Here is a 26,597-nt window from a genome sequence, read left to right on the forward strand (position 1 = left end):
TGTAGACTAACGTAACCCAATACAAAAAGTCACTTGGAGAGAGATAGATAGAGAGAGAGAAACTACAGTGTGTGCGAGAGAGATGGATAGGGTGTTTTCAGTGGACGACATTGCCGGCCAATTCTGGTCACCGCCGCCGATATGCTTGGAGCAAGCATCAGCTGAGGAAGAGTCAAAGATGATGAATCGGAGCTCATCAGAGTGGGCGTTCCAGAAATTCCTCCAGGAGGCGTCCGCATCGGATAATTCCCCACCTCCCCCCTCCGTTCCGGCTTCTTCTTCCGTTGGTGATGGTGGGGCTTCGTCAGCGATGCCCAAGAGCGACGTCGTCGAGATCAGGGATGACCAGGATCATCGTCGTCGTCATCAAGCGACGATGACTGCGGGTTCCACGACGTCGTCTGATTCGGCTCCTCCCAACATTCCCATCGATTCAGAGGAGTACCAGGCGTTCCTCAAGAGTCGACTCAATTTGGCTTGTGCTGCTGTGGCCATGTCTCGGGTAAATTTTGTTTTGTTTCCCCTTTTTTACTTTTTTTGGGGTATTTGGTTGCCGAGAAATTGAAGGAAAGGAAAGAAATCGGGATGATGAATTTCGTGATTTTAGGGTTGACGCTAATTTGGTTTCCAACCCATTAATAAACTTTGATCCGCAACACCAAATCTGAGTGTCAATTTATTTTTTTTTTTTCCTTTTCACAATTTTCTCAGCTACCTAACAAAGCATCATCATTTTTATGTTTGGTTGGTGCGTGTTCATGGTCCTTTTTTCTTCTCTTATTTCCCCAGTTATGGAAAAATTGTTTTCGATTGTGTAATTTTTTTGGGGGTGTTTGGTTGCCGAGAAATTGAAGGAAAGGAAAGAAATAGGATGAATTTGATGTTTTTTTTATGTTGGACTCTAATTTGGTTTCGAGCCTCTAATAAACTCATCTCCGCAACACCAAATCTGAGATTCAATATGTATATACTTTTTTCAATTTGTTTTCTTTTCCCCAGTTTTCTCAGCTACCAAACAGAGCATCAGCATTTTTATGATTGGTTGTTTGTGTCCATAATCCTTTTTTCATTTCATTTTCCCCCAGTTATGGGAATTAAATATTTCATATGCTCAACCAGATTTTACCATTGTTTCAATCATCTGGATTTTCTCTCATTATGCAAGTTTTTTGTGTTATTAAATTGATTGGAAATTATTGCTGCATTTAGATCGAATGTCTTATTTGAAATTGCCTGTTACTAATTTTAGTTTCTGATCTGACAGTTTACTTTCTCTAATCTATTTGTCACTTGCATGCAAGTGAATTTATTTTTTACTTGGTTTTGCCTGTAGAAAATCTCTTTTGCACTGTGTTTGAGCATTGTTTCTACTACAAGGGCCACATTCTATATAGATAGACATCAGTTCTTTCACTCCAAAAAGTGGATTTAATAAAACCGAAGATGCATTTGTTCCTGCATTCATTTTATACAGTGGACTTATGGTTTTGATGTTTTGGAACGTTCGTTCTATTTGGATTGATGTAAATTTTAGATGTGGGCTCTGGTTATGTCTATCTCTAGTCTCTAGTCCTTGAATTGTGTGAAATTTGTATATTGAAAGGCAAAAATTTCTTATGTAAACCTTTCATGGAATTAAAATTTCAAATATCCTTTCCCTTTTTACTGTGGAGTTTTGGTAGGTGTTAGCGAGTGAGAGGTGTAGCAATTAGAAACTGGAATAGCTAGGATATATTATAGAATTGAATAGGATCATAAGAAGCAATTTAACTCAACTTGGACATGTGAGGCATGTAGCTCTCCAGTACCCTCCTAGTGTACTTCTTAGCTCCAAATCACTCTGATTGAAGTTCTTCACCAATCTTGTCTGACAGTTTTGGGTATCTTTTTGTACTATCAACCCTTTAAAAACTTGGTTCAGGGTCTTGATAGATAACAATCTGTAAAAGAGAAAAAACCATGACTAGGAGAAACACCCATTCCAAACTTATGCAGTCTGTTTGTGTAGTCTTCTATTTCATCTGTTTATGGTTCTCTTTGCTTTAAGTTGAAGCTATATCTTTTGTTTTCCCGTCTGTTGAATGCATCCAAAAAAACGTAGTTTTATTCTTAACCTTCTTAAATATTAAAGATCTATGGAAGATAAAAATAACACAAAAAACATGGAATTTTTTTTTTTTGATCAAGCCAAGGTTGTGAAGTTCTTCAGCAACGTTTGCACATTACCCTTTTATTATTATTATTATTATTTTTTTTTATATATATTTTTGGTGCGGACAGTAATAAGAATTTTTTTTGATAAATTTCAAATTTAGAAGGAAAAAGATAAAATAAGCTATAAGATTTTATCAAAACTTGTAATTCACATTCCAATATACTACTTGGAAGCTGGCTGGTGAATGACTTGCTTACATTTCCTTTTGGACCTCTAGCAATATAAACTTCTCAAGGGGATAAACAGAATTGCAACGCTAGCTCTTGATTCAGTACATTATAAAACATAATGTTGTCCTTTACTTTTATCCTTGTTTCAAAAAATTCGCAAGCCTTGCTTAACTTATTTTTGTTCAAATCATGTCGATAGGCATCATATGTAAAACCTCAAGATTCTGCTACTGTAATTGACAATGGTTCACAGGCTTCCAATACTTCCCAGTTGGGACCTCAAGCTCCTTGTAAAGGTTAGAATCTCTGAATCTTTAGATTTTTTTTATTGTTTCCCATGATTTGGGAGTGCATGTATGATATGCAGCCTGCATTCAAACACACAGACACACAACACACACTTTCTGGTCAGAAACATTGTGAACTCACTTCCATATTCGTCAAGAAAGATGTCCACCTCTTTGAATATCCCTCCACGTAGGTAGGAATAGAATGGGTCAGATTTATCCCACAGGAGCAGAATTAGTGATACACTTCATGACAATATTGCCTTAATATTAAGTTATAGATAATATGCATGCATGCGTACATATATACACAAATATTACATCTACCAATTACATCATAGCTGTTGCATTAGGCGACAGTAAAGATAAGTTACTCAAGAGTGAATTGAAAATTTCCTAACTTAACCTGGAACTATTTCTTTGCATTTACCTTTTCTGTCTCATAAGCTGTGAGTTCTGAGTAGAATTGGTGTACTTTTTCAGCAAAGTATTGTACACTATTATTTCTCCTACAACCAATTTTAAGAACTATTATGCTTTTTGAATGATTATTTTGTTGATGCCAAGGTTTTTCTGTATAAAATCCACTTTTGGTCTTCATAGCTTGCTTAGTGTGAGAAGTGTTGAAAGATGATGAACTGCAAAGCGTTGTTCATCATGTTTTGTTCTTTCTTATTTATTTATCTCCTTCTTTATGTAGTAAACTGAAGACTGAGCTACAAATTTTTTTTGAGAACAGTTGTGTAATTGGTAAACATTCATACTTATTACTCTATACGTTACACTTATCACTAAAAGGCATTATACGCTACCAAATTACTAAAATAAATGAGGGAATATTATTGAAAAATATTTGGACGTATATGAATAGGAAAACAAAATGAGAAAAGAACAAAATAACATAGAGGTGGTGAGGAGTGTGAATCAGAAGAGTAATAGAGAGTTACTTATCCAAAAAAACAAAAAGAGGAGTAATAGAGAGCCAAAAAGTACATGGGTGGAGTGAGTTAAAAATATTCATAATTAAAAAATTCATATGAGGCAGTTAGGATGAAGAAATTACAAACAATTGGTGGCATTGACAAGAGTTCCGATGAGATGATGTGCAAATTGGAAGTTCTGAATCTGTTGGTAAAAGTTTCTGCACCTATTAGCCACTTGTTATTTGTTATAAATATTTCGTCCTGAACCCCTCTCTGGTTTAGTCTTTCCTATCAGCATATATATTGTTGAATGTAGCATGAAAGCATGAGAGTTATATTACAGAATCTATTCATCTTTTCTTTTCTTTTCTTATCTCTTCTCTCTCTCTCTCTCTCTCTATCTATCTGTGTGTGTGTGTGTGTGTAGGATCTGGTTGTGATTCAGTGAAGGGACAAGATAAAGAAGCTAGTGGACCACTTGGAATTCCTTCCTTGCCTGCCATGCAAAAGAAATCTGGAGTTCAGGTGAAGTCAACAACAAGTGGATCATCAAGAGACCTGTCAGATGATGATGAGCTCGAAGGAGAAACAGAATCAACTGAGAATATGGATCCTGCTGATGCAAAACGTGTAAGGAGGTAATCATGGTTTCAAAAAATTTTGTTGCTAATAAGCTTACTTGATTAGCAATTTGATGCTAGTAGATGCTGGAGTGTGCTATAATTTATATTATGTGATGAGTAGGTGCAGCTATCATTTGGTGGTTGGTCAAATGGTTTTAAAAACAATATGTTCCAGTTGTTTTCTTCAATGTGTATCACATAATTGTGGGAATAATTATTTTCTAGGGCTCTATCTACTTCCATTTAAATCTGTTTTGGAATTCTAGACAGCAAAGTCATAAAAATTGCCAGTCAGATTTTCTAAAAAAGAAAATTCTGCTCAATAAAATATCTACAAAAAGACACGGAAACTTGCTGTTCCAACAGCAAGTCATCTGATATATGCAATTTGTCATGTATTTTGGTTCATGTTGTTGGCAGCTATTACGAGGTGAGCTGGGTGTCGATCATAATAAGTCCTCACAGATGCGGGCCTCAGTATTTATCTGAGGGGCACTAGGACATGACAGGACACACTGGAGATTTATGTTACATGGACTCGAGAACATGTATCGGGTGCGGATATATGTATCCATGTGTCGGATGTGTGTCCAAGTGTTGTGTGTTCAACATGGGTACTTCACCTATACCCTTGAAGAGTGCATGCAACACAGCTGGAGATCATGCCTTTAAACGGATCACAAGGCTTGTAGAAGCCAAATACATAACCTTTTTTGCTGGCCAAATAGGGGTAAAGTATTTCTTACTATAGGTGGATCTAGGTAATGGCGAGAAGAATCTCCCTTTTGATTCCTTTTGAAGGTTGAAAACTCAAAAAGAGTTTTATTAAAAGCAATGCTTTCCAGATAATTAATTCGGAAGTTGTATTTGTTCTCAACAAATGAGGTTGGAGGCTCAATCAGCACTATTTGCTTGCTCAAATTTTGTATCAATATGTGCGTGTTTGATGCTGATCTCTTATGTTTGACACACTGCTTTTGCTTAACAGACGTAGAATTACTTAGATTTTAATGCATTTAACACCCTAGAATATTGAAATCCATTAATGAACCTTTGTGTCCTTTCCATTAATTGGGCAATTGCATTCTACAGACACATTTTGTTGTTGAATTCAATACCTTTCAATTTATCTATTTTTGTTTGTCAGAATGCTATCAAACCGAGAATCAGCTAGACGATCAAGAAGACGAAAACAGGCCCATTTGACTGAGCTGGAGACACAGGTTTGGTCTCTTGTCTTGGACATTGCCTCTACTTATATTATCGTTGGCTGATTTTCTAATGAAATCTTCACGGTTCCTCCTAGGTTTCTCAATTAAGAGTTGAAAATTCTTCTCTGTTGAAGCGTCTATCTGATGTAAACCAGAAGTACACTGAAGCAGCTGTTGACAATAGAGTTCTAAAAGCCGACGTTGAAACATTGAGAGCAAAGGTAACAGGTCCATTACAGTTGCTATTAAAGTTGAGAGGTGGTCATTTTTGAAAACCCATTTTTGGGTGCCTACTTAATCCTGGTGAAAAGCTTGCCTCTTTTGAGTTGACTTGGAATTCTGGGGTTAAAACCTGACAAATTATGGTTCTTCTAGGAGGGTGTGGGATGAAGTAGTAGTAATAATGTAGAGATCTAATTGGTGTGTAACAAGATATTGAAATTGCTTATGTTATTATTTACAGGTAAAGATGGCTGAAGAGACAGTAAAAAGAATTACGGGTTCAAACTCTGTGTTTCAAGCCATGTCTGAGATATCGACAATGGGTATGCCATCATTTGCGGGTAGCCCTTCTGACACATCGACAGATGCTGCCGTTCCTGTCCAAGACGACCCACAACAGCGCTTCTGTCAACCTGCTACTAATAATCATATACCCAACCATGACCCCAGCATTCACAATGGTTTAGTAAACATTCCAAGAGTAGATAATGTGCAGCAAAATCCTGCGACGGCAGCAGTTGGGGGAAACAAGATGGGCAGAACAGCTTCAATGCAGCGAGTGGCTAGCTTGGAGCATCTGCAGAAGCGAATTTGTGGGGGCGTAAGCCCTTGTGGAACCCAGTGCAGCGGAGAGCAGTAGGAACAAACAGAAGACCCCACTGCAATGGAGGTTTCAAAGAAGAACTGTCTTGGCAAATGTTTCTATTTTGATCTCTCTTGTGGGTTTATATTGGTAGAATTCATATTCTTTATGCTTCAGTTCATTGGGATATTGACCCAATTAGTCACCTTTAATTGATTATATTATTGCTGGCTAGAACAGCTCCATCTATAATGGCAACTTTCCAATTGCAGTTCTCCTTGTATGTTGCGCTTTAAATTGTGTTATTTGATTTTCTTCTGTACCATCAATGTTGGATTAGCCAATACTTTTATCTTCATCTTTCAGCAGATAGCACAACAATTTTGGTTTTAACTGCTCATCATCTGCAAATGAAGCTGTTTTCAGGATTAAGAGATAAAACAGGGCAGAATCACCAGAGTTGCCAATATGACCTGTTTGTTCCCAGCTCTGTTTGGTTAGATGAAAATTAATACTTGAAAGTTAAAAAAAAAAAGAAAAGAAAGTGGAGTAAATGATTTTCATCGTGCAATTTTTTTTTTTTTTTTTTTTTTTTTTTTTTTTTTTTTTTTTTTTTTTTAATAAATATTAAGAGAAATTACCATTGTAAGGTTTGACTAGCATGAAGACATTGTTATAAGTTCACTCTCTCTCTAGAAATCAAAATTTTACTGTGTTTTTTTGTAAGAAATTTTATGTAAAAATTAGGTGCTTATGAAAAGTAATTTTCCCTCTAACTTCAAGAGTGTTCAGTAAATTTTCATTTTCTTTCTTTTCTTGTTACTTCCATCTAACAAAATGGAGCATAAGAGAATTTTGTTAAATTTTTTATTAGGTTAATCAATATGATATATGATATACCTTTTCTTAACTAAGTACTAATTAAATAAAAAAAATGATTTTTAAAATACACCGGGCTTTTAAGTGAGTCTCTTTGAAAGGGCCTTTTTTAAGTGAGGAGCCTACTAAAAAGGGTGAGGACCCGAGGGCTTTAAGCGAGCTTCATTGAAGGAACCTGGCATGCACTAAGTTGAGACAGTGCCATGAAGAGAGGCGCACCTTTAACAACTATGGTCGTTTTAAACAGTTATAAATGGGGACATGTATCCTTCCTTTCTGAACAGCTTGACATGGAACAATTTTCTTAATTTTTATGTATCTTCAGATACTTCTTGCAAACTCCTTAGGTTAATGTCAAAGGACACTGATATATATGTGCGTGCGTGCGTGTGGCGCATGTGCTTTTACTATGCTATAACTATAAGGCCTGCAATTAGCCAATCTGCACTGGAAGCTGGGCACTTTGTTTACAAAAATGAACAAGGTCCATCAAACTAAAGAAGCTACTCTGAAAATAGTTGCTATTTGTTTACACCACTTTAAGCACAACAGAATTAAACTAGCAATCTTCCAGTAAAATGACTGTTATTGAGTTTCTCTGCTTCAAATTAAAGATTAAGAAGATCTAGCAAAGTCAGAATTGCGCAAAAAAAAAAAAAAAAAAAAAAAAATTCAGCTAAACGCATACATGATTAATGAAAGATATATTAATGCGGCACATCACAAAATATCTAAAGATTTTGTAATAAAATCCAATAAATACTTGCCAAAAACATTGAACTAACATCACCAAAATCCAAGGGGGGTAAAAAAAAAAAAAATTCGTATGACCCAATATTCGGAAAGCTGCTAGTGTGAGAGCAGATGGTGGAAGAGGAAGTAGATATTCTACAACTGATACGTTCCACTCTTACCTTCATAACCACAACCATGTAATTTTGAAACGTTCAATTTTTCTTGATATAGTTTCAACAACTGAGGAGCTTCATCATCAACAGTTCACAAACTTCTCATGTTGTATACTTAACCTGAATCCTCAAATGTCAAGAATACACAAATTATAGGTAGTCCTGATTGTTTAAAACAGTTATGAATGAGGACGTATCATTCCATACTCCTTAAGTTTTGTGTGTGTGTGTGTGTGTGTGAGCCATTCTGCACTGGAAGCTGGGGCACTTTGTTTAAAAAAAACGAACCAATGTCCATCACACTAAAGTAGCTACTCTGAAAATAGTTGCTATTTGTTTACACCACTTTACACTTCACTCTAAAATCAAACTATATTATCATGCATGTCTAGAGGCCCATTAACATGAACACGAACACTAAATTCCACAACAGCTGCTTAGAGAATTGAAAGAAGAAAAAACAAGGTTATATTTAAGCAGAACTGAATTAATTTAGCAATCTTCAGGTAACATGACTGCTTTTGAGTTTATCTGCTTCAAATTAAAGATTAAGAAGATCTCACAAAGTCAGAATTGCGCAAAAATAATGAATCATTCAGCTAAGTGCATACATGATTAACGAAAGATAAATTAGCGCAGCACAAAATATCTAAGCATTTTGTAGCAAAATCGAAAAAATACTTTGCCAAAAAAATTGAATTAGGATCATTAAAATCCAAGGGAAAAACAAAAACAAGAAATTGTTCATAATGACCTAAATCGAAACGCGGGTGGTGTGAGAGCAGATGGTGAAAAAGGAAGTAGATATTCTACAACTGGTATGTTCCACTCTTGCCTTCGTAATCATGACCATGTAATTTTCAAAGGCCCAATTTTTCTTGATATAGTTTCAACAACTGAGGGGCTTCCTCCTCATAACAGGTCACAAACTTCTTGAGGAACAAACTCTCTTTGGATAGGTTCCTACTTTCCAAAGGGAGGTAAGGGGTTCGAACCTCGGTGGAGGCATGTGCGTGTGAATACCAACTAGGAATAAAAAAAAAAACCAATGTCACTAGACTAACAGGTTTCTTAATCAAACCTTTCGACAACAAAACTTGAAGTACCAAACACCTAGGAATAATCCTCTTACCCAAGCTCTGTAACATCAATTCTGGATCATGGGTGATTTGGGAAGACTCCCAACCCATTCTGATTAGAGTACGAGGTGAGCACATCTGTACCAATAAAAGTATCATTTTTCACCGGCATGAACACAAGGACCAGTTCCTGAAACTGAAGCAGCAAAACATACTGTATACATACTGTTTGTATACAAACCAAAATATTTGACAGAATCTTATGCCAAGGACCAGAGCACACAACTGGCTCCTCGTTCATATTATTGTTGAGGTTGTAGATGATCAAGCAAGAGCAAAGGTTAAGTAACAGTTTCTATGTCAAAAAAAAAAGAAAAAAAAGAAAGAAAAAAAGAGAGGATAATATAATGGATAAGTGCAGTAGACAATAAGATTCAAGAGAGGTTTTTTTCAATCATGATCAGGTGGCACCATGGCAGACTGGCAGTGAACTGCATCTGGAAAGTACTGCATGCAAACTTTGTGGACTCGTTGAGAGTGAAGCTGACTATCTCCAGGGTCTAATAATCCCTCCCTATAGGAGCTGTGAAGTATGAAAAAGGCAAAACAAGTTTGGATTTGCAATATCTGTTTCTGATTCACTACCTAGTAGTACCAATTAGTATATCATGATCCAGAATGTGTCAATAAAAAGTTGTCATATTTTGACAATGACTGTTTTTAAAATGATTTCAGATACAGATGTTCAAATACATTTTTACTCTCCATATCTAGTTGATTATTGGCACTTTCAGTAAGTGAAAATTATGCACACAGGTTCTCTCTCTTTAAGTCGTCATGTTAAATCATGAACTGTTTAAATTTTTTTTTTGGTAAGTCATGAACTGTTTAAATTTCAAACCATAATTTCATCATAAAGGGTAAATGGAATATGGTGAATGTATTAGATTACCAGTATTAATTTCTAACCAAAAAACAAGAAGAATAAAAATAGAAGTCAGAACAGAAATTGCAGTCAGCAAAAGGACAAATCAGAAAGTTGAAATTTTCTATACTTCACCATGATTCAATAAATGTTTTGAAATTTTATGACAATATCTAGAAAACATCAATTTGGATTTTTTTTTTTCTTGTTTTCTAATGTTTTCATTTGCCTAAATGTTAACGAAATCTTTCCGAAAAATGTTAATGAGTTATCTTTCCGAAAAATGTTAATGAGTTATCGACCTGTAATCCATTTAAAGGTGGCTGCTGAGAGAATAAACTGAGCTGCCTCCAGGGTTAAATTCTATTCCCTTAATCTTCATCACCTCTCTTACCATCTCCACGTCTTCCCACCTTTCTGCAGAGGCATAAACATTGGACAAAGCTATGTAGTCTTCACCCGAACCTGCTAAACCAGCTATATCCTGCATGTGTTGTGCCTGGAGAAGTAGCTTTCCCACCTTCTCTCCCATGACAACATCCTCATGAACTTTGCATGCATTTAGCAAACTCCTCCACAAAACCAAATCACGTTTAAACTTAATGCCAACTATGAACTCATAGGCCTCTTTTAAGTGCCCAGCACGGCCCAAAAGATCAACAATGCATCCATAATGTTGTATCATCGGAATGACTCCGAACTTGCTCTCCATGCTATGGAACAAATGGAGGCCTTCTTCTACAAGCCCCGCATGGCAGCAAGCAGAAAACAAGCTAGTGAAGGTCACTGCATTTGGTTTAACACCATTAGCCTTCATAGCATCCAAAAGCTCCAAAGCTTCTTTACCTTTCCCATGAATGGCTAGCCCAGTTGTCATAGCTGTCCAAGTCAAGACATTTTTTACTTTCATTCTATTGAATACACAAAAGGCACTGTCTAGACACCCACATTTTGAATACATGTCAACCAAGCCAGTCCCAAGAAATACATCATTTTCGGGGAGACAGATTGTCTTCTCTACAAACCCATGAACACAAACACCAGTTTCCAAAACACCCAATTGAGAAGCTGCTGAGAGAACACAAAGGACGGTAGTATCTGTTGCCTCCACTCCATAAACATCAACCAACACGTCCCGGAACAACAAAAGAGCATCATAAGCATACTCTTTGACTCTCTCTTTTTGTGAACAATAACCCGACATCATTGCATTACAAGCAACAATATTTCTCATATCCATTTCATCGAACACCTTCCGTGCAGATCCAACATCCTTATTGCGCGCATAGAAATGAATCGTAGTGGTTTGAATAAATACATTCGACAAAAAACCATGTTTTACAATCCGAGCATGTATCTGCTTCCCTTCCCACAATGCTGAAACTGGAGAAGATCGAGCGCAGGCTCCAAGAACAAAAATGTAAGTTGAATCATCGAAATTGAGCTCAGCCCTAGAAACCCAATTGGCAAAAACAAGAATGGCGCTTCTGGGAGGAGTACATCTGATCAGAACATTCAAGAGATATACATTTTGATCATGAAATTGGGTTGGGATTAAATGTGCATAGTTGGTGCCTTGAGGAGATGATACAGCACAGTAACGTTCGATCAATTTGGCGAAAATGCGAGGTGATTTGAGGCCGTCGATGATCAGTTGAGCATGAATCTCTTTGAGATGGTTTATGGCGGTTTGTTTTTCGAGTAAGAAGGAGAGACATCTCGGTGAACGAAAAAACGTCAACATTTTCAATGGGCCATTTTTCATTTTTCACTCTCAAGAACTTCCGATTAGAGTAAGTTGAGCACACCTGTGCCAATAAAAGCATCATTTTTCACCAGCATGAACACAAGGACCAGTTCCTGAAACTGAAGCAGCAAAAGATACTGTATACATACTGTTTGTATACAAACCAAAATATTTGACAGAATATTTTGCCAAGGACCAGAGCACACAACTGCCTCCTCGTTCATATTATTGTTGAGCCTGTACATGATCAAGTAAGAGCAAAAGTTAACTAACAGTTTCTTTGTTTGCAAAAAAAAAAAAAAAAAGGGATAATATGATGGATAAGTGCAGTAGATAATAAGATTCAAGAGAGGTTTTTTTAAATCATGATCAGATGGTACCGTAGCAGCGAACTATGCGTCTGGAAAGTACTGCATGCAAACTTTGTGGACTCGTTGAGAGTGAAGCTGACTATCTCAAGGGTCTAATAATCCCTCCCTATAGGAGCTGTGAAGTATGAAAAAGGCAAAACTAGTTTGGATTTGCAATATCTGTTTCTGATTCATTACCTAGTGGTACTAATTAGTATATCATGATCCAGAATGTGTCAATAAAAATTTGTCATATTTTGACAATGACTATGTTTTTTAAATGATTTCAGATAAAGATGTTCAAATACATTTTTTTGACTCTCCATATCTAGTTGATTATTGTTCAGTAAGTGAAAATTATGCACACAGGTTCTCTCTCTTTATGCCGTCATGTTAGTGGAATAATTACATTGTGCACCACAATGGTTGCAAGTAAATCATGAACTGTTTAAATTTCAAACCATAATTTCATCATAAAGGGCAAATGGAATATGGTTAATGTATTAAAAAAATACATCGCACGCCTTTTTGAGTCAGGAGCCTACTAAAAATGACGGGTCTGAGGGCTTTTAAGTGACGAGCCTACTAAAAAGGGCGAGCCTGAGGGCTTTAAGTGAGCCTCCTGGCATGCAGTAAGTTGAGGCAGCGCCTTGAAGAGAGGAGCGCCTTTAACAACTATGATCGTTTTAAACAGTTAAGAATAGGGGGTATGTATCCTTCCTATCTGAACAGCTAGACATGGAACAATTTTCTTAATTTTTATGTATCTTCAGATACTACTTCTTGCAAACTCCTTAGTTTAATGTCAAAGGACAGTGATATATATATGTGTGTGTGTGTGTGTGCGCGCGGGGCTTTTACTATGCTATAACTATAAGGCCTGCAATTAGCCATTCTGCACTGGAAGCTGGGCATTTTGTTTACAAAAATGAACAATGTCCATCAAACTAAAGAAGCTACTGTGAAAATAGTTGCTATTTGTTTACACCACAACAAGTATAACTGAATTAAACTAGCAATCTTCCAATAAAATGACTGTTATTGAGTTTATCTGCTTCAAATTAAAGATTAAGAAGATCTAGCAAAGTCAGAATTGCCCAAAAAAAAAATGATGAATCATTCAGCTAAACGCAGACATGATTAATGAAAGATATATTAGTGCGGCACAGCACAAAATATCTAAGCATTTTGTAATAAAATCCAATAAACACTTGCCAAAAAAAATAGTTGCTATTTGTTTACACCACTTTACACTTCACTCTAAAATCAAACTATATTATCATGCATGTCTAGAGGCCCATTAATATGAACATGAAAATTAAATTCCACAACAGCTGCTTAGAGAATTGGGAAAAAAAAAAAAAAGAAAAAAAAAAGCATTATATTTAAGCAGAACTGAATTAAATTAGCAATCTTCCGGTAACATGACTGTTTTTGAGTTTATCTGCTTCAAATTAAAGATTAAGAAGATCTCACAAAGTCAGAATTGCACAAAAAATAATGAATCATTCAGCTAAGTGCATACATGATTAACGAAAGATAAATTAGTGCAGCATAAAATATCTAAGCATTTTGTAACAAAATCGAATAAATACTTGCCAAAAAAATTGAATTAGGATCATTAAAATCCAAGGGAAAAACAAATACAAAAACAAGAAATTGTTCATAATGACCTAAATCGAAACACGGGTGGTGTGAGAGCATATGGGGGAAAAGGAAGTAGATATTCTACAACTGATATGTTCCACTCTTATCTTGGTAATCACGACCATGTCATTTTGAAAGGTCCAATTTTTCTTGATATAATTTCAACTGAGGAGCTTCCTCGTAACAGTTCACAATCTTCTCCAAGAACAAACTCTCTTTGGACCTCAACAATTTCCCTGCACTAACGAGTTTCTTAATCAAACCTTTCGACAACAAAATTTGAAATACCAAACACCTAGGAATAATCCTCTTATCCAAGCTCAGTAACATCAATTCTGGAACATGGGCGATTGGGGAAGACTCCCAACCCATTGTGTTGACATAAAAATTCAGCTTTGCCATTATATTCTCCTCGGATTTCTTCATACAAGCCGGACATCTTACAAAAGCTGACACTGTTTCTTCCTCGGACCAACCCCACCTCTCATAAACCTCCATCTTCCTTTTCCATGTCAATTTGCTCAATGAAATCAACGCTTCGACAGCCACAACAAACTGGAATTTCGAAGGGTTGAAACCCATTTTCTTTACATCCTCCACTACCTCATTGAATCTATCAGGCTTTCTCATGAATGCCCTAAGGTGATAAGTAATTAAGTACACAATATTCGATTCCACAATGTTCTCTAAAAATTTCAATGTTTGGAAATGTAATAGCACTGTGATCACGCCCAACAATCTGTAGGTATCGTTTAAAAGCAGCGATAAACTTGTCATCTGAAGGAATAAAATTCTTCAACAAATTGAAAGATGGGATGATTTGGTTCTTCAAGCTATATGTCAATATAGTTGGATCAGCGGATTGCATTTTCGCGAGCTCGGGTGAAATGCCATTGGAGTAAAAGAACTCGAATTTAGGCAAAAAGATTTTCTTGGTATCCAATAAGAGAAAATTTGGGCGTTTTCTGATGACATTTGAGATCTGGGTTTTGCTGAATCCATGGTTCTCGAACAAATTGAGAACTGAATCTGGTTTTTCTAGGGTTTTGAAATCGATTTTTTTGGAAGCTGAAATAGCAGTTTCTGGACTCGACCCACATGAATTTATGAGGTAATTCACTTTAAATGAGTGTTGATTCGTGGAAGTTGAGATGGATTCGAGAGATGAAAACAGTCTATAGATTGTTGAATCTAAAACAGAGGAGCAATTAAAACGAACTAGGGTTTTACTCTGCATATAAATCATTGGTAATGGAAGATGGTAGACAATGTTGAGAAGAACTCACCTGATCGTTGTTAACTTTAGGTGCTGATGAGCCACCACAGCCAATCTCCTTCTCTAGGGTTCGTGACTCGTGACGATGATGATGAGAGTTCATTTTGGCTAAAGCAAAAGGTATATGGAGTAGATAACTGACAATGAACGGCGACATTTCACATATCTCTACAACTTATTTACTTCTCTTTCTTTTTTTTCATTTAAATTTTGTATTTTCCACTACTATAATCCTGAACTAAACCACCCCCCTAGATATAGAAATTTATACACACATATATATCTGTACATATGGTGTTCTTCTTTCAATTTTTATTATTATTTTTTTTGGAGGGGGTGTTTAATATCTATATTTAGGGCTCATTACATAAAAAATCAGATTAATAATAAGTTTGAAAATACAAGTTCAAATTTGACAATAATTATTTTATGTAACATAACTTCAAAAGTTAGATGGAGTGTCAGCTTATGTATATGCACTTTTTTACTGTACATGGTTGAAAAAATTATAAAAAAGAAAAAAAATATATATAAAAGTGTGGATTCTAATCTCTCTCTCTCTCTCTCTCTCTTTCTCTCTCTCTGTGTATATATATATATATAATTTTTTTCATTAACAAGAAACTAATTTGCTTTTAGGAGGACTTGAATGTTCACCTCTTAATTTGAAAGATAATGAAAAATCTGTTAAATTGCAAGTTCAAATTTGATAATAATTATTTTATGTAACATAACTTCAAAAGTTAGATGGAGTGTCAGCTTATGTATATGCACTTTTTTACTGTACATGGTTCAAAAAATTATAAAAAAGAAAAAATATATATATAAAAGTGTGGATTCTAATCTCTCTCTCTCTCTCTCTCTCTCTCTCTCTGTGTGTGTGTATATATATATATAATTTTTTTCATTAACAAGAAACTAATTTGCTTTTAGGAGGACTTGAATGTTCACCTCTTAATTTGAAAGATAATGAAAAATCTGTTAAATTGCAACACTTGTACCTTTTCTATTTTCATAGCATGCAAAGATTACAAAATGCGATCGTAATATTTACACTCTATTTACTGAGCTTATCATCAATAATCAAAATCGTCTAAATGAATCATGGTTTAAGTCTTTAGTCCAAGCAACTCGACTTATTATGGCCTCTATACAAAAGATTTTATCTCAATATTATTTCCATGATAAAAAAACGGTATTTAAAGTTTTTCTAATAAGTGAGTTTAGTTAATTTTTTTCTAAAATAAATAAATGTGATCAGTTTTTTTCTTTTATCTCATCATAAACAACGAGTCATGACTTAGGCTCAAAATGCTTGGCTAATTTATAATTCTCTATATAAGAAAATAGAATTAAATTTTAAGGGTTAAATCATAAAACTCCTTATATTATAAAAAATCATCACATAACTCCCTCAACTAACAAAGAAACCCAAAGCTAACAATAGTCATCGTGACAGAACGCAAGAGTCATGTTGCTTGCGTGGTTGGGTTAAAACCTTGCACCCTCCCCTCTAACCAGCGGATCGTGTTCGTGTCGCGTCAGAGTATGTGTATTCTATTATATAAGTGGACAAAAACATGACACAATTATTATTCGTGTCAAGAAACCCTGACGTGATTATTACACACGTAACACAACACAACAAGCGTAACCCAAAGACTTGACACGACAAGAAACGACGTCTATACACATTTTTGACATTAACACAATATGTTTATTCAACAAGTTTAGCTAATTGGGTCATTTTTAACACGAACATGAGTCATGAAACGTTTATCTGGCACGTTTAGTTAAACAGGTTAATTGGGTTATAAACGGGTTGGCAGGTTAAACACAAATACGACACGTTTAATTTACCGTGTCAATTCGGATCGACACGATTACAACACGAACACGATTAAGCCAAACTCACTTATCTCTTGTCTGTGTTCGAGTCGTATTATTGTCACTCCTACCGCTAATTCCAAATATTCTTGCCATAAAAAATAAATAAAAATTATGACAGAACTATTAACTGACGTATAAAATGACAAAATTGACTTCTATGTTTAACGGTGTGGTTAAAATCAGAAAGTCTACCTATACTATTCATAATGTTCATATAACCCCTATACTAAAAAAAAAAACCTTCTTACAACTTCATAACTTTTTAAAAATCCATCCTATCACTCCAATTTGTTTGTTTGCTGTCAAAAAGTAACATCATAATAATAATAACACATGCTTATAATATGCCAACTTTTAAAATATCATATGACAAAAATTTCCTTTTGAACCACTTAATGCCAGCTCCAAGTCGTCTTCTCCGCAAGCACCTCTTCCCCAAATATCCCATTATCTTTCACCTTTGTCAGGTCCCCATGAATTCTAAGAGCTCAATTTAGAATATCCACCAAAAGTTAGCTGATCTAAAATAGGTCATATATTACTGTTCGTCTACACCAGCAATATATTAGTGTGCAAATTTTGCAAGGTCATCTTGCGAATTACTATCAACTAGCGGGAGATGGCCGTCAAAATTTTCTGTACCTTCTACCCTTTTTTATTTTTTTATTCTTTTTACTACTTAGAGCACATGTTTTAGCCCCACAACACACACACCATCCAAATCAGAAGTGCAGTTCGAAAGCGAGACCTCAAGGACTTACCTCCCGGATCCCTGCCAACGCCGCAATGCCCCTTGGGACCCGTACCTTCTAACTTGACTTCCCTGATGTTAAATTCATAAATTATCTTCAGGTACTACTTCTGGCAGACATTTGTTTGGATATAAAATTTTTTTCAAATTTTTTTTTTTTAAAAAAAATTTCTGGTGCTTGGTTTTCGTAAAATATTTACGAAGAAAAAAAAAAAATAAAACCAAACAAAAATAACTTACCCATTAATTTTTGGCAAATTATTTACTGAACCTCAATCTCCACCTAGACCTAAAACTTCGCCAAAAAAAGTAAAAATAAAAAATAAAAAATAATAAAAATTCCTGAAAAAAAATATATTTTTTTAGGTCGAAACAAATGGAGCCTTTAATGTCAAGGGTAGCAGTGATACATATGTGCTTACCAAACTATAAGACCTGCAATTAGCCACTGTGCACTGGAAGATGACCACTGGTCACTTGGTTTACAAAAATGAACAATGTCCATCAAACTAAATAAGCTATACTCTGAAAACAGTTGCTATTTTCTTAATTTTTATATTTCTTCAAATACTTCTTCTGGCAAACTCCTTAAGCTAATGTCAAGGTCAGTGATATATATCTGTGTGAGCGCGAGCGCACAGACTCTTTTACTAAGCTATAAGGCCTGCAATTAGCCATTCTGCACTGGAAGCTGGGCACTTTGTTTACAAAAATGAACAATGTCCATCAAACTAAAGAAGCTACTCTGAAAATAGTTGCTATTTGTGTACACCACTTTAAGCAGAACTGAATTAAATTGAGGATATTCCAGTAACATGACTGTTAGTGAGTTTATCTGCTTCAAATTAAAGATTAAGAAGATCTCGCAAAGTCAAGAATTGCACAAAAAATAATGAATCATTCAGCTAATCACATACATGATTGACGGAAAATATATTAGTGCAGCACAAAATATCTAAGCATTTTATAACAAATCAAACAAATACTAACCAAAAAAATTTGAGTTAAGATCATTAACATCCAAGGGACAAAAAATTGTTCATAACAACCTAATTTGAAAAACTGGTGGTGTGAGAACGGATGGTGGAAAAGGAAGTAGATATTCTACAGCTGATCACGACCCTGTAATTTTCAAAGGCCCTATTTTTCTTGATATAGTTCCAACAACTGAGGAGCTTCCTCCTCATAACAGGTCACAAACTTCATGAGGAACAAACTCTCTTTGGACCTCAACAATTTCACTACACTAACGGGTTTCTTAATCAAACCTTTCAACAACAAAACCTGAAATACCGAACACCTAGGAAAAATCTTCTTATCCAAGCTCAGTAACACCAATTCTGGATCATGGGCGATTCAGGAAGACTCCCAACCCATTGTGTTGACATAAAAAATCAGCTTTGCCATTATATTCTCCTCGGATATTGCCATACAAAGTGGACTTCTTATAAAAGCCGATATTGTTTCTTCCTCAGACCAACCCCACCTCTCATAAGCCTCCATCTTCCTTTTCCATGTCGATTTGCTCATCGCAAACAATGCACCAACAGCCACAACAAACTGGAATTTCGAAGGGTTGAACCCCATTTTCGTAACATCCTCCACTACCTCATTGAATCTATCAGGATTTCTCATGAATGCCCTAGGCTGATTAGTAATTAAGTACACAATATTCGACTTTGGCACGCCATGTTCTCTCAATTTCAATATTCGGAAATGTAAAAGCTCTGCGGTCACGCCCTAAAATTGCCGGGGATCGTTTAAAGGCCGCCATAAACTTGTCATCTGAATGAATTAAATTCTTCAACCAATTGAAAGATGGGATGATTTGGTTCTTCAAGCTATATGTCAATATAGTTGGATCAGAGGATACCAATTTCATGAGCTCGGTGCCGGAAATGCCATTGGAGTAAAAGAATTCGAATTTGGGCAAAAAGATTTTCTTGGTATCAAATAAGAGAAAATTTGGGCATTTTCTGACGACAGTTGAGATCTGGGTTTTGCTGAATGGATGCTTCTTGAACAAGTTGAGAACTGAATCTGGTTTGTCTAGGGTTTTGAGATTGATTTTTTTGGAGGCTGAAATAGCAGTTTCTGGACTCAACCCACATGAATTTACAAGGTAATTGACTGTAAATGAGTGTTGATTCGTGGAAGTTGAGATGGATTTGAGAGATTGAAACAGTTTATGGATTGTTGAATCTAGAACACGAGCAATTAAAACGAACTACGGTTTTACTGTATATATAAATCATTGGTAATGAAAGATGATAGACACTGTTGAGAAGAACTCACCTGATTGTTGTTAATGTTAGGCGCTCACGAGCAAGGGTGGATCCAGGATTTCTCAATGGGGTGGGTTAATATTAAACATCAATTTAATAACAAAATTTTTTAAGCAAAAAAAAAAAAAAAAAAAAAAAAAAAAAAAAAAAAAAAAAAGCTCTTCTAACCTCATCCATTTAATTAACCAGGTATTCATGTATTTGAATACATAACCCAGGATCTCTTTCAATAGAAGTGGAGTGAAGTTGATTGGGTTCAACAACTTGAGGCAGGAGGTTGCAAATCAAGATCACTAGGTATATCCTTTTTAGATTGATCATCGTCAATGTTAGATGCACTACCACGAGGTATATCCTTTTTTGATTGACCATCGTCACTCATTTGGCCTCTCTTTTGATAGAATGAGAGAATAGACATACTTTTCACATTCTTGTTTGAAGGTTGATGTTGAACCATTATTATTTTTAACCTAATAAAATTAAAGAATGAGTTAGATTAAAAATACCTAAATCAAAATATATCCACCAAAGCCAACTGTTGTTTAATTCAATTTTAGTTAATTAACAATGTTTCTTTAGACAATTGACTGATTAAGGCATAGAAAATCCTATTTGGGTAATTAATAAAAAAAATTACCAATTTATTTCTGACCAATTCACCACTCAATATCCTCTCTCTTCTTTTGACCAATTTACTAATCCTATTTGAGAATCTACGAGTGGAAGCAGAGTGTGAGGTAGTTCACGGCAAGCCCCTTCCAACAGTATGGAATTCACTCAAAAGCATGCTTTTTATAAGTATTTTAATTTTCAAGAAGTAGCTTTAGAGCTTTACCCTATATTAAGTAATTTTGTTGTTTATATATTAACAAATTTTGTTACTTTATATTGTACTCTGTTTCATATACAATTGGGTGCCCATATTAATTGACAGATTTATGCCTTATGTGGTTAACATCCAATTTATTATTAGCATGAAAAAATCTGGAATAAAAATTATATATATTGATTGAATAATTGAAGAAATGACTTACCTTGAATATCAATTGATCCAATTTGTTGTGCTTTATACTGATGAAAGCACTCTAAAAGATGGTAGGACCGTAGGATGCTGTAATTGTAAAAATTATAATCCACGATAAGGGCCTTCAGCTTGTTCAAGACTCAAGTTCAACCCAAATTTACCAATTAGTCTTTCAAATCCTGCAAAGGGAGATCCTGTTTCAGTCATTATCTTCACAAATATTTATAACTAAAATTCATAAAATTAATATATATATATATAAAAGATCATAAAAAATTTCACCAAATAGGATTTAGTTTGCAAAACAAGAATTACAGACCTTGATTAGTTGATTTAAAAAAAAAATTAAAACAAAACCCATACATACAAGTTAGCAGTTGCAGAGAGAGAGGGGGGCAAGCTTGAGAGTTGAGAGACAGCGGGCCAGCGGCTGAAGCTTGCGAACGGCGAACCTATGGGTTTTGAACTTCTGATTCTTGTAGATTTTGTAGTTTGCAGTTGCAGAGATAGAGAGGGGGCAAGTTGAGAGTTGAGAGTTGAGAGTTCAGAGTTCAGAAGTCGAGAGTTGAGAGCTGAGAGCGAGAATAGAGATGGAGGCGATTGGGGAGGAAATGATTGGGTCAGGGCCGGCCCTGGGCTTATTTGACTTGGGCCTCTATTTTAGTATGGTGGCTGAGTTGACTTGGGCTTGATTGGGTGACCAATTTTGGAGTGGGTTAATATTATTAATATATATATTTTTTACTGGGCTAAAATTAGTATAGTAAATAATTTTTTTTTTTGTTTTTGGTGAGCTCAAGCTCACCCCTACATTCGCCCTTGCTCATGAATGTGATGATGCTGATGAGAGAGCATTTTGGCTGAAGCAAAAGCTTATAACGGAGTAGCTAACATATTTTTTCTATTTTTATTTACTTTTCTCTTTTTCATCTAAATTTTGTATTTTCCACTACTATAATCCTAAACTAAATCACACCCCTATATGATACGTAAGATACATATATATATATTTTTTTCACCGCAAGAAGCTTACACACTACTCATATTTATTTTGTTTCTTTATACACTTGAATCCTCATCTAAATTTTTTTTTTCCCACTACTATAATCCTAAACTATACCACAGCCCTATATGACACATAAGATTCATTTTTTTTTTTTTCACCGCAAGAAACTTACACGCTACTCACATATTTATTTTGTTTCTCTATACACTTGAATCCTCATCATTCATTTTAGAAGATAAATGAGATAACACTGAGCCATAAGGCCATTCATTACATAAACAAATTTAAGAACAATTATTATTTAATGTAACATATTTACTTGTACCTTTTTGCTTTATAATGTTCTAAATTTCTTTTTTAAAAAATAAAAAATCAAAGTGTAAATCCTAATATATATGTGTATATATATATTTAAGAAACCCATACACTTATTTGTTTATAAAACTTTCACAGATGAACAAAATATAGTCTTTATATTTACACTTTATTTACCGTGCTTAACTCAAAACCATATAGATGAATCGTGATTAAGTCGTTAATCCAACCAATTCAGCTTATTATTTATGGCATCTATACAGCATCTATACAAAAAAATTTATTCATGATTTTCTTTTTTTTTTAGAAGGCAAGAAGTGTTAGAAGTTAGATTAATAAATGCAAAGAGTCGAAACATGGCACTCTAAAATCTACCGGAGGCATTAATCCACTGGGATATCGAAACATCTGTTTTATTCATGATAAAAAAAATAAAAATAATAAATAATAAAAATAAAAATAAAACTAACAAAATTAGGCCTCTGTGATACCCTACAACTAACAAAAGTAATTGTTTTATCCCATTTCGTGGCGGAGTTGTTAACTAACATGTAAAATGTCAAAATTGAGCTCTATGATTTAATATTAACGATTATGAATAGCACGTGCGTGTCATGTGCCAACTTTTAAAATAGTGTCTGATAAAAATGTCCTTTTTAACCACCTAATGCTACTAGCTCCAAGCGGTCTTCTCCACAAACACCTCTTTCATCAAGTCCTGGCCCTGAGACCTTCATCCTAAGCCCCAAATATCCATTCTCTTTCAGGCCAGGCTTCGATAGAACCTCCATGGTCAATGCGCCATTGCCAGAGCCTAAATGTTCGCGGAGCGAGTGCTGGAGTTCCCAACCCTGAGCTTCACAACATCATCTCCAACTTCAACCCCAACAAAAGTGATGTTGGGGTCAGTGAGGAAACACTTGATGGACTGAGGAATATAGTCAATGTAGAAGAGTTGGATTATGAGGCACTTAGTGTCAACACACAGTTGCATTAATATTGTGCCTGTTTTGTTGGTCTCTCCCATGGACATAGGAGGATACCGTTCCCAGTCAAGTCCTGTCATGATTGGTTGACCATTGTATTTAGACCTCACTTTATTGAAATATATATTATATATATGTATTATATTATGTTTCCTTCTCCCTTTTATTAACATAACAAGCTCTACTAGTTGTAGCAGCAAAATGTCGCATAATACGCTCATCAAAATCAGAATCATCTGCAAAAGCTTTACGATCAATTTCATAGCCCCCATGGGTGTGACGAATTTTGTGCCTTGACCTCAAACTCCTTTTATTCTCCACTGCAGCTAGAAGTTCTTGGCTGGCAGGGTCTTCCAAGACAAGCAGCTGCCAACATATTGGGCACTCTTTGCTTCTTTGTGACCATTCAAGAATGCACTGCAGATGATACTCATGTTTGCAGTTGGTAATAGAGGCAGGATCATCGGTGTTGAAAGGCTCGAGACACATACTGCAAGCGTCTTCGTAGTTGTCGTTGGCAACTCCAGAAGACGAAGACGAAGACATGATCGGAGGAATGTTAAATTAAGTAATGAAATCCGCCATTGACAGTACTTAAGACTAAATCAATGTGTTTGTGTGTGTATATTAAGAGAATAATAGGAAAGTGATAAATGTAAAAGCACGAACTGGTGCAGAGAAAGACTGTAATACCCCGATATTTTAAAGGATTTATTAATTGAAATTAATTACTTTTATTTTATTTTAAATGATTAATTTGAATTAATTGAGTTTATTTCAATTTTTAATTGATTTATTTTATTGAGTGCTTAGAGTAATTGTTTTATTTTAATTATATTTCGTGATTATATATGGTAATCGTTTGTGTATGTGCTTGATTATTAATTGAATTATTGATGTATTGATTTTATTGGTATGTTGCGATCTTAGTTGTAATTTCTTATTTTGTTTATGTGCTTCATGTAATTAGATTATTTTAATTTACGTGTTTATTTAATTATTTGATTTATTTAAATTAATTGAATTTGGGCTTAAGGGAAGTTAGACCAAATGATTTGGTCTTAGGCTTGAATGAGGCCTTATTGGGTTAATTAATAAAGGCTCATGGTTATTTAATTATTTAAATGATCATTTTTAGTATTAATTATAAATATATAAAATTATATATAAATATAATTAATTAATAATTGTTAGGGAAAGATATATATAGAGATATATATTTATGGATATATATAGGTTTATATGATTTAATTAACTAACGGTTAATTATGGAAGATAAATATATATATGTGTGTAATATAATATACGTATATATATATTATATTATTTAAAGATTATTATCTTATTAGTAGTCCTAGCTGGAATATGAGTTAGGTTTTAATGTGTATAAATATACACATTAGGTTTATGGTTAAAAAGTTTATACATTAGAAAAATAAGAGAAGTAGAGAGAAAGAGAAGAAGAGGAGGTCGACAAGGAGGAGACCGAATCGGAGAAAGAGGATGTCGGGATTCGAAGAGTCTTGACGGATCGGTTTTGTTTCAAAACCTTCAGGCGAGTTCTTCTCTATCTTTCCTCTTAGAACTCATAAATATTTCACCTTGAGTATCAAGGTTTTAAATTAAATTAATTAATTTAAGTTATGGATAGAACGAATTAACCAAAGCATTAAATTAAATTTATTTGATTAAATCATGTGTAGATCGGATTATTAAAAAGTCTAAATTATTATATATATATATTTTTTCTTTTGGAATTTTGGATTTTAATTGATATATATGTGTGTTGCATATATTTTAAAAATTAATCTATAGGTTGATCTTGGACCCAATATGATTAATTAGGGTTTTTAGAGTTTCTGGAATTTTTCTATAATTTTTGGAATTTTCTATATATTTTTCTGGATTTGTTTTATATGTATTTTTTAATTTTGTATAATTATTTTAGTATAATTTTTACTGTTTATACAGTGGAGGCTCTAGGTTAATCGGCGCATCAATAGGGGGTCTGATTCGGTGTGGTGCAGCACAATATAACCTTGTGTGCTTGTGAATTAGAGCCATTGTGCTTTGAAAACAATAATGGATTAATTCGGTGTGATACGGGTGTATGGAGGATTAGTGTGCCACAAATTTGAGCCTTAGATGTGGCTGATTGAAGGGAGAGTTGATTTGATGTGGCACTGGTGCATGGAGACGTATGGAGATGCGGTGAGATGATCCTGTGTGACGCCGCATAAGGACAAGGTTGCATCTAGCAAATGGTAGCATGCCACATCAGCAAGGGGGAGGATCTGGCGCGTAGGAGCACGTGAGCGTGCGTGAGGTCAGCTGCCAGTGCTAGGTGGCGCGTGGAGGCGCGTTCAGAGGCTTTAGGCGCGTGTAGTGGCGCGTGGGGGAGCGTGAGGCACTGCTTAGGGTCCTGTGCAGTTCGGTGAATTAGCAAAATTTATTTTAAGCTTGTTAGGATTAAAATAAACCATTAGAGGGTGTGTTCTTAGTGTTCTGAGAGCTTTAGAGTGTTGCTATGATATTTAGTAACATTTAATTGGCGTAAATATAATTAATTAAATATTTTGCCATACAAGGAGGTGTATATATGTATATAGAGTTATATATGTATAAATATACATGGTTGATTTAATTTTCATATAGAATGAGGTATATATTTACATATATATATAAATATGTATATATGGTTTTTTTTTAAATAATCAAAGATTATTAAAGAATGAGTTATACACATATATACATATTAAATGATATATGTGTATAGGTATATATATCAATTAAGATGATTATCCTTATTTTTTTTATTTGATATATCTGGAGAGGCTGGTTAATAAATTTGTGATATGTCTATCATCCACAGGAGATGTTTATGTATTAATTAGCTTATTGTTAAGTTTAAAGTTGATACATAGTTGAGTTGTAGGCATGGATGAGTTGTCATAGGAGTAAATATATTGCCTAAGTATTTGTATGAATAAAATACATACATAGGAAACATGGATGAGTTGCTAGTTTACAAGTATAAATATATATACTTATGGAGGCGTGGTTGAATTGCCAATTTGTAAATAAATATACTTGTGGAGGCATGATTGATTTGCCAATGTATAAAATATATACTTAAGGAGGCATGGTTGAATTGTCAAGGTATAAATAAATATACTTTCAGGAGGCATGGTTGAATTGCCAATATATAAATAGATATATTTATAATGGCATAGTTGATTTGCCAAGGTATAATTATACGGCTATATGTTTGATGATTAAAATATATCATCTATGA

The 26,597-nt window shown here is 34.7% G+C and overlaps 5 protein-coding genes across 11 annotated transcripts; 1 reads left to right on the plus strand and 4 right to left on the minus strand.

Moving 5' to 3' along the window:
- Nucleotides 1-6,859, plus strand: LOC132299905 (light-inducible protein CPRF2). Its single transcript, XM_059796785.1, has 6 exons — nt 1-502; nt 2,585-2,681; nt 4,023-4,233; nt 5,366-5,441; nt 5,525-5,650; nt 5,893-6,859. The coding sequence occupies exons 1-6, from the start codon at nt 83-85 to the stop codon at nt 6,289-6,291; spliced, it is 1,329 nt and encodes a 442-aa protein (XP_059652768.1). The 5' UTR covers nt 1-82; the 3' UTR covers nt 6,292-6,859.
- Nucleotides 6,860-8,702: 1,843 nt separating this feature from the next.
- On the minus strand, nt 8,703-21,622 carry LOC132299909 (pentatricopeptide repeat-containing protein At3g18970). 7 transcript variants are annotated; one of them, XM_059796795.1, is made up of 5 exons: nt 21,363-21,622; nt 21,006-21,174; nt 10,328-12,009; nt 9,154-9,290; nt 8,703-9,047 (listed from the first exon to the last, which is right to left on the minus strand). In XM_059796795.1, exon 3 carries the CDS (start codon nt 11,788-11,790, stop codon nt 10,339-10,341), a length of 1,452 nt encoding a protein of 483 aa, XP_059652778.1. In that variant the 5' UTR covers nt 11,791-12,009; nt 21,006-21,174; nt 21,363-21,622; the 3' UTR covers nt 8,703-9,047; nt 9,154-9,290; nt 10,328-10,338. The 7 variants fall into 7 exon arrangements, with proteins under 7 accessions (XP_059652778.1, XP_059652777.1, XP_059652774.1 ...); XM_059796794.1 differs by having other exon boundaries at nt 9,154-11,833; nt 11,937-12,009; nt 21,363-21,620; XM_059796791.1 differs by having other exon boundaries at nt 9,154-11,833; nt 11,922-12,009; nt 21,363-21,620.
- LOC132301263 (uncharacterized) lies at nt 13,896-14,399 on the minus strand. Its single transcript, XM_059798531.1, has one exon. The coding sequence runs from the start codon at nt 14,397-14,399 to the stop codon at nt 13,896-13,898; it is 504 nt and encodes a 167-aa protein (XP_059654514.1).
- Nucleotides 14,407-15,202, minus strand: LOC132301264 (uncharacterized). Its single transcript, XM_059798532.1, has 2 exons — nt 15,056-15,202; nt 14,407-15,000 (listed from the first exon to the last, which is right to left on the minus strand). Exons 1-2 carry the CDS (start codon nt 15,200-15,202, stop codon nt 14,407-14,409), a joined length of 741 nt encoding a protein of 246 aa, XP_059654515.1.
- A 1,824-nt stretch (nt 21,623-23,446) lies between the features above and the next one.
- On the minus strand, nt 23,447-23,848 carry LOC132301265 (E3 ubiquitin-protein ligase RHF1A-like). The gene has a single exon (XM_059798534.1). The coding sequence runs from the start codon at nt 23,846-23,848 to the stop codon at nt 23,447-23,449; it is 402 nt and encodes a 133-aa protein (XP_059654517.1).
- Nucleotides 23,849-26,597: the final 2,749 nt, after the last annotated feature.

The sequence above is a fragment of the Cornus florida genome, unplaced genomic scaffold (assembly GCF_030987335.1).
Source record: "Cornus florida cultivar Cherokee Brave unplaced genomic scaffold, ASM3098733v1 CherokeeBrave_3.0.0_Hap2_Chr03, whole genome shotgun sequence".
In the NCBI taxonomy this organism is placed as follows: domain Eukaryota; kingdom Viridiplantae; phylum Streptophyta; class Magnoliopsida; order Cornales; family Cornaceae; genus Cornus; species Cornus florida.